The sequence below is a fragment of the Anoplophora glabripennis genome, unplaced genomic scaffold (genome assembly GCF_000390285.2).
Source record: "Anoplophora glabripennis isolate ALB-LARVAE unplaced genomic scaffold, Agla_2.0 scaffold9, whole genome shotgun sequence".
NCBI classification, from domain to species: Eukaryota; Metazoa; Arthropoda; class Insecta; order Coleoptera; family Cerambycidae; genus Anoplophora; species Anoplophora glabripennis.
Window position 1 is genome coordinate 614,545 of NW_019416258.1, and position 15,981 is coordinate 630,525.

At 33.4% G+C, this 15,981-nt stretch overlaps 1 protein-coding gene across 1 annotated transcript in view; it reads right to left on the reverse strand.

The window, feature by feature from the left end:
* The window catches only part of LOC108909405 (monocarboxylate transporter 12), a 96,217-nt gene that overhangs the window by 12,974 nt on the left and 67,262 nt on the right, over positions 1-15,981 (reverse strand). The window contains exons 2-3 of the mRNA XM_018713743.2: positions 8,262-8,381; positions 4,889-6,076 (exon numbers count right to left, since the gene is read on the reverse strand). Coding sequence (XP_018569259.1) covers positions 4,889-6,076; positions 8,262-8,381 — 1,308 coding nt within the window. The remainder of the gene's footprint in view (positions 1-4,888; positions 6,077-8,261; positions 8,382-15,981) is intronic.

Here is a 15,981-nt window from a genome sequence, read left to right on the forward strand (position 1 = left end):
AAAACGAATTCCTGAATTTTAAACGAATTTTTCCAACCCAAGCGTCCTCACTGTATACCTATTACATCAGTTAACTTAATTTTCCAAAATGTAATGAACTGAAATGAAATTATGAAAACAAATCAAAACTGCAAAGGAAATGCAGATATCGAATGGTAGCAGTTAGCAAATATCGAAACCTTTTAAATATGTAATTACATTGTTGAAAATCTGTTTGTTTAATTTAAACATGGGTGGACGATGCTTTATTAGCCTTCGCAGGTATTATATTTCATTTAGTAAACAACGGTTGCCATGTTTTGACGGTTATCAATATCAAGTTAATTACACATAAAATGATAAATACAAATTCTTTTTATTTGTACGAGAGTTTCAGATTGACGCACCATAAATCCCATAGGTAATAAATAGAAGGCAATAGAAAAAAATAAGAAAGTTATTTCCTGTGCCCTTTTATTTTCAAGAAACAGGGAGTTAATTTATTTTTTATGAACTTTTCCACTACGTTCAAAAGTAGTCGATGTATTGTATTGATTTGGTAGATATACGTTTTGACAGACCCTAAATGTTTGTTTTAAGTTTTAATTAATACACAGCCACACACACAAAAAAAAAAGTTGTCTGTACTTTTCGTGCGACATATGTTATCCGTTGTACTTTTGCCTCCTGATCCCAAATCCGGTGTCAAAATTGAGTTATCACATCACAGGAATTTCCTAACCTCAAAAAACAGGTAAAAATAGCAAAAATTCACGAAAAAGTGCTAGGAAAACTACATTTTTTTTTTTTCTATATTCAAATGTTCATTTATATGGTTAAGACCCCGCCGAACGCGAATCCGCGGTCATAATTGATGTTTCTTTTTCTAACCTCAAAAAAGCAGTTCAATTAAGGTCAGTTATCACGAATTTCACGTTTTCGGGGTCTCTAATCACGGATCCGAGGTCAATTCGAGGCCAATTTTGCAAAATTCAAGATGGCGGCCGACCAAATTTTCAAAAAATAAGATTCGCGCCAAATTTGGTATAAGAGGGTTTTCGGGGCCACTGATCACAAATCCGATATCAAATTCATAAAATTCGACTTTAAAAATTTAATCGATTACCTATGTACTGGATTACCTGAGATTAGACAGAAAGCCCGTGAACGTTACAGAAAAAAGAACAAGATATAGCCGAAAAAAAGAAAGTTAAAACATGATTGGGTACTCAAGTTATAAATGAGACAAAAATATTACAAAATGAATTTCGCAATTCTGATCTGGAATACGTAATCAGCGACCCCGAAAACCCAGTATATCAAATTTGGCGCGAATCTTATTTTTTTTAATTTAGTCGGCCATCTTGGATCCGCCTTATGGAATTTTGCAAAATTGACCTCGAATCCGTGATCAGCGACTTCGAAAACCCTCGTAGACCAAATTTGGCGCGAATTTGTTATTTTTTGAAAATTGATATCTGACTTTAATTGAACCAGCCGTATTTTGAGGTTAGAAATGAACCATCAATTTTGACCACGGATTCATGTTCGGCGAGATCTTATCCATATAAATGAACAATTGAATATAGAAAAAAAAATTTTGTGTTCTTTCTAGCACTTTTTCGTGAATTTTTGCTATTTTTGACCTGTTTTTTGAGGTTAGGATCTTCCTGTGAAGTGATAGCTCAATTCTGACACAGGATTCGTGATCAGGAGGCAAAAATGCTACGGATAACATGTCGCATGAAAAATACAGACAACTTTTTTTTTGCGTGGCTGTGTAATAACGCAAATAAAATTATTTTTGAAAATAAAATTATTTTTGAAATTCCCGTTCAGTTCGAAAGATAAGAGCTCCCTTGAGTTTTTGTCCTGCGATGAGCCGTTTTTGAGTAAAAATACTTAACAATAATTTAATGGCAAAACTTAAATACATTACAATAATTAACAGCATACAACATTAATATAACATTACAACCATTATCAAATTATTATTACCAGAATTGTTGAAAATTACCTCTTTCACTTAATATGCATGCTTCCGGCCTGTTTCTCATGGAATTGCGCACTCGTTTAAATATTCCCGGAGTATTTTTTTTCTATCACATACTGTAATTATTCTTTCTCTTAATTCCTCTACAGTATTAATGGGACTAGACTTATTGTAAAATTGTATTCTTAATTACGGACAATACTGGGGGTTTTATTATTTTTCTCAAAAACGGCGCATCATAGAACAAAAATTCAAGAGAGATCTTATCTCTGGAATTGCACGGTGATTTCAAAATAATTTATTTGGGAAAAGAACCATTGTTGTACCATTTTTTTCTTTAAAGATATCAGTCAGTGCTCGTATTCTCGCCATTGTTAGGGCTACAAGTTATGTTTCTATTAAAAACATGTGCATTTATTAACAATCACTACGTACTAAATATCACTGAAATATCTCTAGGGGCCTCGAAAATATTAATTAAGTTCCTCCTGTTTCCTAAAATTTTAACACCCCGTATTTTCGCAACGGGACATTTTTACGCTATAGTTTATATAAAGCCAACTATCATTAATTTTCTGTGTAGAATCACACCATTAAATATTCGCAAAGAATACCTTGTATAAAACAAGAATTTGGTAAATTGACTCACGAACATTATTATCTGATAATAAACAAAGAAAAAAATCTGTTTTTGTCAATGAATAAATAAAGTAAGTAAGTAATCATAAGAAGTTATAAACCTCAAACAAGTTGTGATAGAAATATTCTGGGTTTGCCGCATAACAAAAGTTCTGTATAAATTATTTACAAGTTAATTAAACATGATCTACAAAATATCAAATCGTAATCTATTTATTTCTGAAAATGAAATTCATTTAAAAAAATTAACCAACGTCCTGTATACTGAAAACAAAATATGACTTATAGGTCATGGAAAAAAGTCTCTTTCTTTTTAGTGTCCTATTAGTCTCAGGATTTATGGTACGTTATTCTGAAACATACTGTATATTTATAAATGTGGCAATAATACATATTTATACTCAATGTAACGATAACACAGCCACACAAACAAAGAAAAGTAGTATGTACTCTTCATGCGACATATGTTATCAGTAGTATTTTTGCCTCTTGATCACAAATCCAGTGTCAGAATTGAGCTATCACATCACAGAAATTTCCTAACCTCAAAAAACAGGTCAAAAATAGCAAAAATTTACGAAAAAGTGCTAGGAAAACTAGAAAAAAGAACAAGATATAGCCGAAAAAAATAAAGTTAAAACATGATTGGGTACTCAAGTTATAAATGAAACAAAAATATTACAAAATGAATTTCGCAATTTTTTTTTCTATATTCAAATGTTCATTTATATAGTGAAGATCCCGCCGAACGTGAATTACCGGTCAGAATTGATGGTTCTTTTTCTAACCTCAAAAAACGGGTCAGATATCACGAATTTTCAAAAAATAATAAATTGGCGCCAAATTTGGTATATGGGGGTTTTCGAGGTCGCTGATCACGGATCCGAGGTCAATTTTGCAAAATTCAAGATGGCGGATCCAAGATGGCCGACCAAATTTTCAAAAAATAACAGATTCGCATCAAATTTGGTACACGGGGGTTTTCGAGGTCACTGATCACGAATCGGAGATCAGATTGACAAAATTCAACCCGTGAATAGATCTTTCACAGAAAAAATATCAAGATATAGCCGAAAAAAGTAGATTAACACAAATTTGCTGCGATTCTGTTATTTTTTGAAAATTTGATCGGCCATCTTGGATCCGCCATCTTGAATTTTGCAAAATTGACCTCGAATCCGTGATCAACGACCCAGAAAACCCCCGTATACCAAATTTGGCGCAAATCTGTTATTATTTGAAAATTCGTGATATCTGACCTTAATTGACACGTTTTTTTGAGGTTAGAAAAAGAACCATTAATGCTGACCGCGGATTCACATTGGGCGGGTTTTGAACTATATAAATCATTTGAATATAGAAAAAACATTTTTTTGGTATTTTCCTAGCACTTTTTCATGAATTTTTGCTATTTTTTTACCTGCTTTTTGAGGTTAGGAAATTCCTGTGATGTGATAGCTCAATTATAACACCGGATTCGTGATCAGGAGGCAAAAATACTACAGATAACATATGTCGCATGAAAAGTACAGAATGCTTTTCTTTTTTTGTGTGGCTGTGAAATACTTTAATTACAGTTTTTGCCAAAAATTTAATAAAATATATTCATATATTAACGTTTCTTCAGATGCTTTGTTTTCGAAATACCTAGATATAGAATGTTAAAGATTAAAGAGAATATACTTTTCCACTCATGTACAGTTAAGGATTTTCTCACGGCTTAGCCGATACGACTGTGACATGCTGTCTCTCTAGAAACGAAAATACAGATTTTCATCGTGAATAGAGGCGTTAAAATTATTCCTGATTGGAAACCTAGGAAATATTTTGTAGATGAGTGAAATAATTCTTGCTACTTAATAGTTACTTATAACATAACGACACAAGAGTAATAATAATTTAGTAACCATGATAACGCAATTATTTTTAAGGAATGAGGAAGTAAACCGTATTTCTTTCAATAATAAAAAGATACCCTGTATTTCGTAAATTAAGCAACTAGGGGATTTGTGTTGAAATAATTTTTTTGCCAATTTATGGCGTCTGCCATTAAAATACTTTGAAACATTTTAATTACACAATACAGGGGCATTCAGCAAGTTTATAATAACTTTCGAGGCTGTTTATTTATTTGTAAAATAGACGTGGACTGTTTCCGAGATATAAATCTTTGTTTATCAAGGATTACTGTACAGTATTCTAATGCCAAAATATGGTATGGCATAATTAGTTCCCAATCTAATTTAGGTTAGGTTCAATTGTGAAAATTAAACTCACCTATCCCACAAATGGTTAGAGACCAGTTGTATATATACAGTCTGTTTATCCAAGGCTTATCAGACACATAACCGAGAACTATCCTTCCTATTGTGTTTGCACCTCCAATAATGGAAATGAGCATACCAGCTCTATCGATGTTCATCCCTAGAAGTTTTGCCTTGGGCACTATATATACGTAAGGGATATTGAATCCGATACTAGTTAATAAGTTACTTAAAGAGAATATTATAAAAATAACGTCTTTGAATAATGACAAATCGAGCATCTCTTTAAGCGTATCCTTGGTCTCTTGTGAACAGGGAACGACTCCACATACGGTGGTCTCTTCTGGTTCAGACTCGGGATGGTGTCGCCTTTTATAACTGAAAGTGGAATGTCGTCGTTCGATATCCGACCCCTCCTCGCCCCTTTTCAAGTCCAGCTTAGATCTGTACGAGGGTATGTTCATTAGACTTCCTTGATAAAACACGTCCGGCCTATCAAGCGGACCATGTCTTCGTAAATTTTGGCTACCGTAGTGATGGATATGTTTATAATGAGGTTCTGACTGTGTTAACATTGGTTGACTCAAAGCTAGTCGGGCTATATCGTTACCTTTCTGCTTTTCGCTAGGTATATTGCCGTTTGGTTCGTATTTAAGCACTCTTGGTATGGAAAAGTGTCCCATGCTGTGTGGTCGGTGCATGTTGTTTCCGTTTGACAGGAGACCGGTGGTGAACTGATGTAAATCGTGATTCGACACATGTATGTCAATGTTTGCCTCGGCGGCTTTCAGCCTTTTTCCTTCTTCCACATCGCGTTTGCCTTCCAGCGGCCGAAACAGTGCTCCGAATATAATGCATTCCAGAACAATCCCTGCTATTATTAGTATGGAACCTCTCCATCCGTATTCCGTTAAAAGTTTCGATATGATTGGAGCAAACAGAAAGGTGCCGAACCCTGATCCGCAAACGGCTATTCCCGTGGCGAGTGATCGCTTCTTTTCGAAATAAGTTGTGACGCTTACAATTGCTGGGAGGTAAATTAAGCCGAAACCTATTCCGGCGCCGATTCCTATGGTGAAGCATAATGTCAGGACGTTCTGCGCCCAGAACGATAGCACAAGGCATCCTGATGCTATCAGAGCCCCCACGATGGTGACTGGTCTGCAACCCCACCTGTTCACGAACGAACTTGATATTGGCCCTAGAAAAATGGTTTACGTTAATAAAATAAAAGAGATCATTTGAGGAGCAGACTTGCAAAATGTTAATTGTCCACTATTATACATTTTCAGAAAACACTGATCTATCAATAGTTCTTACCAAAAATAATAATAATAATTAGATACTAAATGCATATACATACTAAAAAAGTTTCAAACACTTGCACGGACCGAAAAAACAATAAGACAACCTTATTTTTTTTTGTAAATAAGTCAATTTGGAAGTTCATTCGTAACAATTTGCTTATAAAAATAAAAATATTTACGAAAAATTTACTGAAACTGACTAAAGTAAACTTCAGTTTGAAAAAAATATCTATCTCATTTACAAAGCGATTCAGATTTTAAAAAATAGTGTTTCCTATAAGAAATTCACGGATTTGATTTTTTTATTTTGAATCAGAGGACAAGGTAATCTTGGTGGAATATGTCAAAATAATTTCTTGTTTCAATTAACTTTTAGATAATATTGTTAAGCATAGGAAAACAAGTTTATCTGTTAGTTGGGAAAATATAAACAAAAACAGGTACCTAAGTATTAATACCATTTTCTAATTTATCTGAAAAATGTAAAATGTCAAGTGTTTAACTAATAAAATTATTTTTTTTTTTAATTGTGATTAATCAATAACATTAGGAATTATCAAAAATAACATTTATTTAAAATATATAAAACATTCAGACTAATTTTGTTTACTGATATTTTATTTGGAAATAAATCACATATTCGTACATATAAGCAAATAACTTATTGTCTTACCACGAAAGGCGCTTAGTATTTCGCCATATCATGGTATTATGATAGTTTTTAAACATTTTTGTTAGTGACAAATGTATTAATGTAAATAAATCCTCTCAATAATAACATTCTGTAGGTACATAAAAAATAAACAGTACCAAATTCGTTGCCCGGATATTTACTTAAAAATTATTAAATGAAAATAACAATTGGATTTTTTGTCGTAATAATTTTTTTATATTCCCATAAGCATAAATCGGGAAATTCGTTGAATTTGCTGCTGAAAATTATTTTCTGATATACAGGGTGATTAAGTGATAATGCCATTAATTTTAACGGAAAGTAGGGGAAAAATGAATAGAATACGAATACGTGATTAAAAAAAAATTTAAAAGCAAAATTAACGTGAAAAAATTTTTTTAAAAGATTTATTAACAGTGAATCTTGACCTCCCGTAATATGCGGTCATTAACCTAGCTTTTAAATGATTTTTTAATCCGTAGGGAGCTACATCGAATAAAGACAGCTTTTTAGATAAACACGTGAATGAATATTTTTATATGTTAAATATTAACAAGTATTATTTATTTGTCAATAAAAACAAATGTGTAAGGATAATAGGTAATTGTTTTCGAATTTAGTAATTTTAAGATTGTTAACCTATTCACTATGTTTATTGAATGTGAATGTGACTTTTTATTATTACATTATGTTCAAATAATTATTCAGTTTGTAGTACGTATACTTTATTGTGTGACTGCTTTTCAAAGAGCATGGTACCTACCAACTTAAAATGACATATGGCTGAAACAAAAACATTCAATCATTCGGTCCTAGCATTGTTATTAAAGTTTTAGTATCTTCTGCACCCTGATTTTGAAACCAGTTGCAAAATTGTAGACGACTGGGTAAAAAATCAGCTGTTTCGCTTCGACCTTTGAACATTCTAAGTCCGCTGTTGGGTTCCGTGCCGCGAAGTAGGGTGCCGAATTAACGGGAGTTAAGGGGTAATTTGTTTATTTTTTAAAAGATCGGGTAACATTTTTTTTTTTCAATGTTCTGTCTTTGTTCTGCCTTCCGAATACGTGGTTAAAATTAATGACATTATGACTGAATCACCCTGTAGAGACCCCTAGAAATGAAACCAAATTAAAATTTACACATGCTTCACTTTTTATTCTTTATATAACAAAATGATAACTGTGGAGAAGCTATTACGTGTTTATGGGAACTTTTTACTTAAATATTTTAAAAAATTATGCCATCAAGTAATTTCGCTGCAGAACACACTGTAGAAACATTTGATTTATTAATTAACTGAATGTTTTATTAGTAACCAATGCTTGACACATAAGGAACAATGTGTTTTTCAGTTTTATTATTATTATATTAATTTTAAAAACAATAAAAAATTGGTGCTCACTAACCTGAACATAATGTAACTCCCACTAAAATTGATAAGATCCACGATGTTAGTGCTTTTCCTTCTTTAAAATAATCCAGAAATTCATCGTAGAAAATTCCAAAAGAATACGTTACTCCATCCGCTGGAAAGAAAGAAAATATTTTGTTAAATTATTTCATGTATTTAAAGAGTGTAACTAAATTTTTACATTTTTGGAAGGTCTTTACTGATTTTGAAATAGCTTTCAATATCAGGAAAGCTTTTGAAAACAAAACTGTAAAAAAATATGTTTGAACGAATTTGGGTGCTTTAATTGTTAAAAAAGCTATTTGCAGAGTCACTATTGAAGATGCCGACAGTGAAGAACGGCGAAACGTTTGGAAGTATTGGATGCGATTAGTTGCAGAGACCACTACAGAACATCTCGGAGCATTATTGCCTGAGAAGTGGTTTCGTTCGTAACGGTCTTAGACCCAATAAGAACCGAAATGAACATCAGGGCGGGCTTAGGAGTTCCGATAGCGGGTCCGCCACCATAGAGCCTAGCCCGAGAACAACAAGAGCAGATCAAAGATTCCTAGTTAAGGTTAAGGAAGTGCAACAGGCCATGGCATAACAACCCAAAAAAGCATCGTACTTTAAACATTGGCAGTAGCTGTGAAAGCTTTAAAACCACTATTTACGCGATATTGAATTTTAATCAGCTAGGAGAAATTATGTTAAAAACACAATGGTTGGTAGGGATAACTAAAATGCATGCAGTAGGTAATTAATAGATATCGGAAAGTTTGTGGCGACAATCAAATAAATAATCTGTTGTTGTGGTCATATGCCGGTCTATGCTCACAATACACAATGCTACTGACTGCCCTAAAAACACGTGTTATATTATATATACACTCACAATTATATAGTGGGATTAATAAAATGTGAAGTAGTTGATGCTTCGCCATCATTAGTAAAAATAACATATATTAAAAACTTCCGACTATTTTACACAATATGCGCCATTGACCTCGATCTTTTCGTTTTTGAAATGGGTATTTACCGATCGCCGGAGACGATTAACCACGGAACACTTAGAACAACTGTTAATTATTTTCTACAATCGCTTTCCTTAATAGTGAATAAATTATTATTTTGATAACTTTTGCTGATACTACCTACTATACCTATATATTTTCCCCACATATACCCCTATACCACATTGCAGCCGCCCCAATATTTCCGATCTGTAGTAGGAATTAAATATGTAGTATTTTCCTATAATATACTGTCATATGTTACTTTATATCCAAACTAACTGCCATCTTTTAAGGGGCACCGCTCTGAACGATAATTACGTTTATTGCAATACGGCATACAAACATCTATCACGTTCCATAAAAATGGTACAATACAAAAGTGACGATTATATTACGGTGCTTAAAGATAATTTTTTAATTGTTTAAAAGTGTTTTATAAGAGTACCTAATGTTTGTTCCGATTCCGATCAATTGTTGAAAGGCTACAGAAAAATACAATATGGTCTTTAGAATAATATTGTGTTAAAAAGAGTCCTAATAAAAATGTTTTATTATAATATTCAAGAATAGTTTTATAGATGTCCACAAATTAATAAATTGTATCTTCAGAAAAAGGGCGAAATTTGAGAAGTGACGAGATCTTGACATGCGGCATATGGTTTCCCGTATATTTTTGTCTCCTGAACACGAATCCATAGTCTGTTTTGCTCCACCACCCTTCAGTTTTCCGTAAATCGCTGAATACCTTCAGAAAGTCGTTAAAAATCTTCAGTAAAATGGAGAAATTTGAGAAGTGACGAGATCTTAACACGTGGCACATGTTTTACGACGTAATTTTACTTCCTGAATCCGAATCCGTCGTCAGAATTACTCCTTAACCCTCTAGTTTTCAAAAAATCGCTGAAGATTTTCAGAAAAAGGGCGAAATTTGAGAAGGACCGAGATCTTGACATGCGGCATATGTTTTCGGACGTATTGGTACCTTCTGAATCCGAATCCAATGTCAGATTTGCTCCATCACCGTCTGGTTTTCAAAAAATCGATGAAGATCTAAAAAATGGCAAATTTGTAGAAGTAACGAAATATTCCATGATGATGACCACTATGAGTCATATACATATAAATATCTCGTTACTTCTACAAATTTGCCATTTTTTATATTTTCAGCGATATTTTGAAGACTAAAGGGTTATGGAATAATTCTGACAACGGATTCGGACACAATAGGTAAAATTACGTTGAAAAACATGTGTCACGTATTAAGATCTCGTCACTTCCTAAATTTTTCCATTTTACTGAAGATTTTTAGCGACTTTCTGAAGGTATTCAGCGATTTACGGAAAACTGAAGGGTGATGGAGCAAAACAGACTATGGATTCGTGCTCAGGAGACAAAAATACACTGGAAATCATATATCGCATGTAAAGTACACATAACTTTTTTTGTTGGTCGGTGTTATTTTCTAAGAAAATGTCATTGTATATACCATAAAAATAGGTATTATGTATATCTACATATGAATTAGTTCTAGTAACTGTAACTCGTTTTCATTTGCTATTTACACATTATTCAGAAAATATGTATACATTGTGAAAGAAAGATGTTTTCAAGAAGTTTATTTTTATGATAATGATGAACGAAAAGTTGATTGTGTTGTTGCTATAAATAGTTATATTGCATCTACGCTATATGTAAATACTTTTTCAATGTGAATTTTTAAGAAACCTAATCATAATGAGAAAATAAATCCTATGTGTGTGTGTGTGTAAATTAAATCATATACAATTGAAATTATATATTTTTCTGCTTTGTGATAATAGAATAAACTTAATTAATTACTTAACTTAGTTAATTGATTTTCCGTGACTTCACTGGATGGCGCGTATCCGGAAGGTCCAATTTTCGATGCCTCGACCGCATAAATAGGGCTCGATATCATCGATTATACATATAGACTTTAAAAGTATCAATCGTCTGCGACTTATTCGCATATACAGGGTGGTCCGTAAGTAATGGTCCATAGAGACATACTAGATTTTTTACTTCAAAATATTACGATTGGAGCCAACATGCCTTAATAAAATGTTGATAACAAAAAAGATACAGGGCGTCAAAGTTGGAAATTAAAAATTGNCAACATTTTATTAAGGCATATTGGCTCCAATCGTAATATTTTGAAGGAAAAAATCTAGTATGTCTCTATGGACCATTACTTACGGACCACCCTGTAGAAGTAGTTTCAGAATCTCATGAGCCGCGAAATGCGCGAAAGGCGTGGTGTAGCCACATAATTCTTCTAATAAACACGTTGTGAAAACATTGACTCAGAATTAGACCACGTGTCTCATTACAACCAGAAATGAACTAAGGCGCTCGGGCATCAATAAAGTCAACTGGCGAACGTTAGTTATATGGAACACCCTATGTTCCTAAATAAGTGTCGCAACGGAAAACTGTAAATTCCTCTTGAAAAAGGAAAAATTTTTTTCCTCTTCCATTTTTCTCTCCAGGCTTTCATTTTCAAGATACACAGTACCAAAACTTTTTTCAAATTTCTGCCAATATCTTAGAAATCGTTTGAACTACAGGACTGAGCTTTTATACACACATTACCACTATTAATAGCTACTTGTTGCAAATGTTGTTAAATTTCGTTAACATATTTAATTATTATTACCCATCTTTTAAATTACAAAATATTTTCGAAACGTTAGCAAAATGTTTGTTTTTGTTCATAAAAAGTCATTTTTCTTGAAAACGGTTGACTTTAGAGCAATGAACTAAGAGAACTCTGTTTGTGTAAAATCCATTGGCGCTTCAGAATTTGCTATCAAATGTTAATTTTTCTAGTGGCGTAAAAGTTAGGGGGGGAAACCCTTACGATACCTTAAAATCTCCACCACTGGCACGTTCAATGAATTCGAGAAGGGTGCGAAAAAGTAGCTATTAATAGTGGTAATGTGTGTATAAAAGCTCAGTCCTGTAGATCAAACGGTTCCTAAGATATTGACAAAAAATTAAAAAAAAATTAAAGTTTTGACACCGTGTACCTCGAAAACGAAAGCCCGGAGAGAAAAATGGAAGAGGAAAAAAATTTTTCCTTTTTCAAGAGGAATTTACAGTTTTCCGTTGCGACACTTATTTAGGAACACCCTGTATATTTTTATTGCTTAAATTAAAATAATAAAGAATAGAGCATTTTATTATGATATTTGTAATCGGATCAAAGGCTTGTTTACGCTACGAGAGCTCGAGATAGACTGAATAATAGATGAAATGTTTTTAGGACGTAGAATAATTTAGGCGACAGACGGTCGGAATTATGTTTCTGCGCATATCAAGGTCAAAACTCATAAGATTTTGAAACAACTCTACCTGTGATTTAACGTAGCCACACAACAAAAAGTCTAGTGGTGTTAAATCATACGATCTCGATGGACAGTTGACGTCGCCGAAACGCGAGGTAACCACAGTAATTTGTCGTGCAGAAGATCCATTATAGCATGCGCTTTGTGGCATAGCGCCGTCTTGTTGGAACCACTATCATCGAGATCGATATCCAATTTAGGCCACAAAAAATTGGTTATCATCGATCTGTAACCATCGCCGGTGACAGTTATAGCGGCGCTACCTTTATTTTGGAAGAAGTATGTGCCAATGACCCCTCCACACCAAACAGTGACTTTTTCTGGATACATTTGCAACTACCGGGTATCATGTTATCTCTATCTTACCAATTGCGGCAGTTTTGCTTGTTGACATAGCCATTCATCCAAAAATGAGTCCCGTTGCTGAAGATGATTTTCTGTCCGAAGTCGGGGTCCACTTCCAACTGCTCCAGAGCCCAGTCAGCGAATGCTTGACGCTGCCTATGGCAGTTTACCTCCAGTTCCTGGGTCAATTGAATTACGTACGGATGCAAGTCCCAAAGCAAAATTCGTCAAGAGGACGTTTTCGAAGGACCAAATTCTTGGGCGCGATGAGGAATTGACTGCCTCGGTTTATCCTACACACTCTCGTTCACTGCAGCAATATTTTTTGCAGACGTATAGGTGTTGTTTGATTGTTTACCGAACCAGTTGATGAGTAGTCGATTCAACAGGACAATTGCGTGCACACGGAACGTAGCTTGAACTGGGCACTTTCTATGATAGTAAAGTTTAATGATTTGCACGTGTTGCTCAACACTGTAACTTTCCACGATGATTTGTCCAACATTAATTACTATAACCTCTAAATTTCACAGCTGTAGCTTCATCAACATGGCCGCTATGCGTTGTAAAGTTCGAGCGCCTCCGTTGAAAAACCCTATACATTGGTCAAGTTACAATCAGAACTTGAACACAGTAGTTATATGTCGAAATTTTCAATTTAAAAATTGTTTTTAAAATATTTTATATCTGTATGGTCTACGTGATATTTTGCTGGAAACCTGTTGAATTGAGAAAACATCTTTTTAGAATTAATACGTATACGTATACTTATGTTAAAATAAATAATATTGTATTTACAGTATTTTTTGTTAATGAGATGTATTTCTCCCTCATGCTATTTTGTAAGCTTGTATCTTTCGCCTAATAATTAATTGTTGAGGTAGATATTTGTGTTAGAAGTTCAACAAACATTCTCTAGTGGATTTCAATCGGGTAGATTAGAAGACCAGTCCATTACATATTTTTATTCCATTATGCCTATATTTTTCTGGTAATATATTCTGAATTTAATAATTCGTTATGGATGGATTGTTGCTCAGTCAGATCTCTAAACAGCGACATGACACTTCAAATGATATTTTCCATACGAAACTAGCCAGTCATTGTTCTAGAAACAACTATCGGAGGCGTTAGTACATCCTTCACAACACAATGATGTTTATTTATTATCACCCATTAATCTTATCTCATCAGAAAATAAATTTTTTTATTACCTACTCATGTTTCTAATTTTTATACACGGGACTATAAATTTATCCCATATGATAAATTTAAGTGCTTTTGATGCAGATTATAATGGGGATTTTTGGAAATACTGCAGAAAATATTAATCTTGATTTGCTACAGGAAGCTCTTTAAGCTTATTTAAGGTTCATTTCCCATTGAGAACAGTTTCACTGCATCTTCATATAGATGGTATCTTGGACAAAGTCGATGAAACCAACCATTCATGTGATTGTCTGGATATTGTTCAGATAAACTATTGTAACCAAACTTCAAACTACGGCGCGCTTTAGTCGCAGAGCATGCAGAATTTGGAACTGGGCTGTACATTGTTTTAAAATCTTATTTTAAAGGCAAATTTCCACCCCACTCGCCGTACGGCTTGGCGGGATACTTTTATTGAGTCGGTGTTCACAACAAGCTCTACTGTCCCACAAAAACTAAAGTTTAATTCTTTTAAATAAGACAAACTATGAAACAGTATTTAATAAGTAACCTAGTAGCAAACTCAAGCAGTAATCAATAAATAATATATACAAAAATAAATTAAATACACAAAATAAATAAGCTGTTTACCACCCTAGATACGTTGTCCGGATTTAATTAAGCAAAAAAAGGGTAAAGCACAAAATTATAATGACACGAGTTTAATAAAGTACATGGCAATAACCATATGCACTTTATTCACACGCGGTGAACAGGTTAAAATATACACCATTGAGGCTACACAAGGAGCACGACCTCCATGTAAACAAAAATCTTACCACATTGATGGGTGCTAGTGTCCCATATGCACCCAAAAATAGTGGAGGGGAAATAAAGAAAGCGGCAGTTTGAATTAAAAATCAACCATGCCGTTTTTGTGATGTGTTAAAAATTTAAAAATAAATAATGTAGGCTACTTTGAATTAGATAAATAAATCAATAAACAATGAAAATATGTAGGTGTGTAAGGAACACTAGCGACCCTAGCGGTAAAAAATATAAGTAATTACACCATTACATTGACAAATTTTGTCAATTTTCCCGTATGAGTCCGTGCTCCTTGTCTAGTCTCTCTGATCTACACTAAGATTGCTTTTCTTAGACGGCGCCTTCTTCTTCTTTTTCTTTCGTTCGTCTTTCTTGCCGATCCTTACGTTTTTATTAACATTACGCCACACTTAAGTATCACAGAAAATATAGTACTAACGTAGAATGAAATCTAACATATGAATAATGAAACTGTTATGGCGGCGTCACATGTTAGTTAGCTTCCAAAATAAAAGATGGCGCTGAGAATGTTAACCCTGTCATTTTGGGTTAGTTGGTAATGCAGTTTGGACTTTGCACGTATTTGAAGTTTGGCCTTCGTTATCTTTGGTTTCTTAGGTTATCCTCTGAAAATTGTAAATTATAGTATTGCAAAAATTGTGTCTATAATTATTTAGTGCTTAAGAGTTTTCTATCTGTTATTATATTATACTGGGAATACGATATGTAAGTTTTAAGCTATATAGTTTTATTCAAAACCAAACCCATATCTTTACCAACATTATGTGGAACACTCTCATACTCATGTTACTTGTATTAATCGATTAGAAACAGACCACATCAAATGTGCATGTAATTACATATTATTTAAGTTAAATATAGATAAAAATAATTATGTGTATGATGATAAACTCCAACTAATATTTTATGAAACCTTTGATACTTAGATGCTTACAAAATTTTTAATGGTGGTGAATTGCTTTCTTTATTCAGTTTGAGACATAGAAAATATAGTGTTAATATTAAG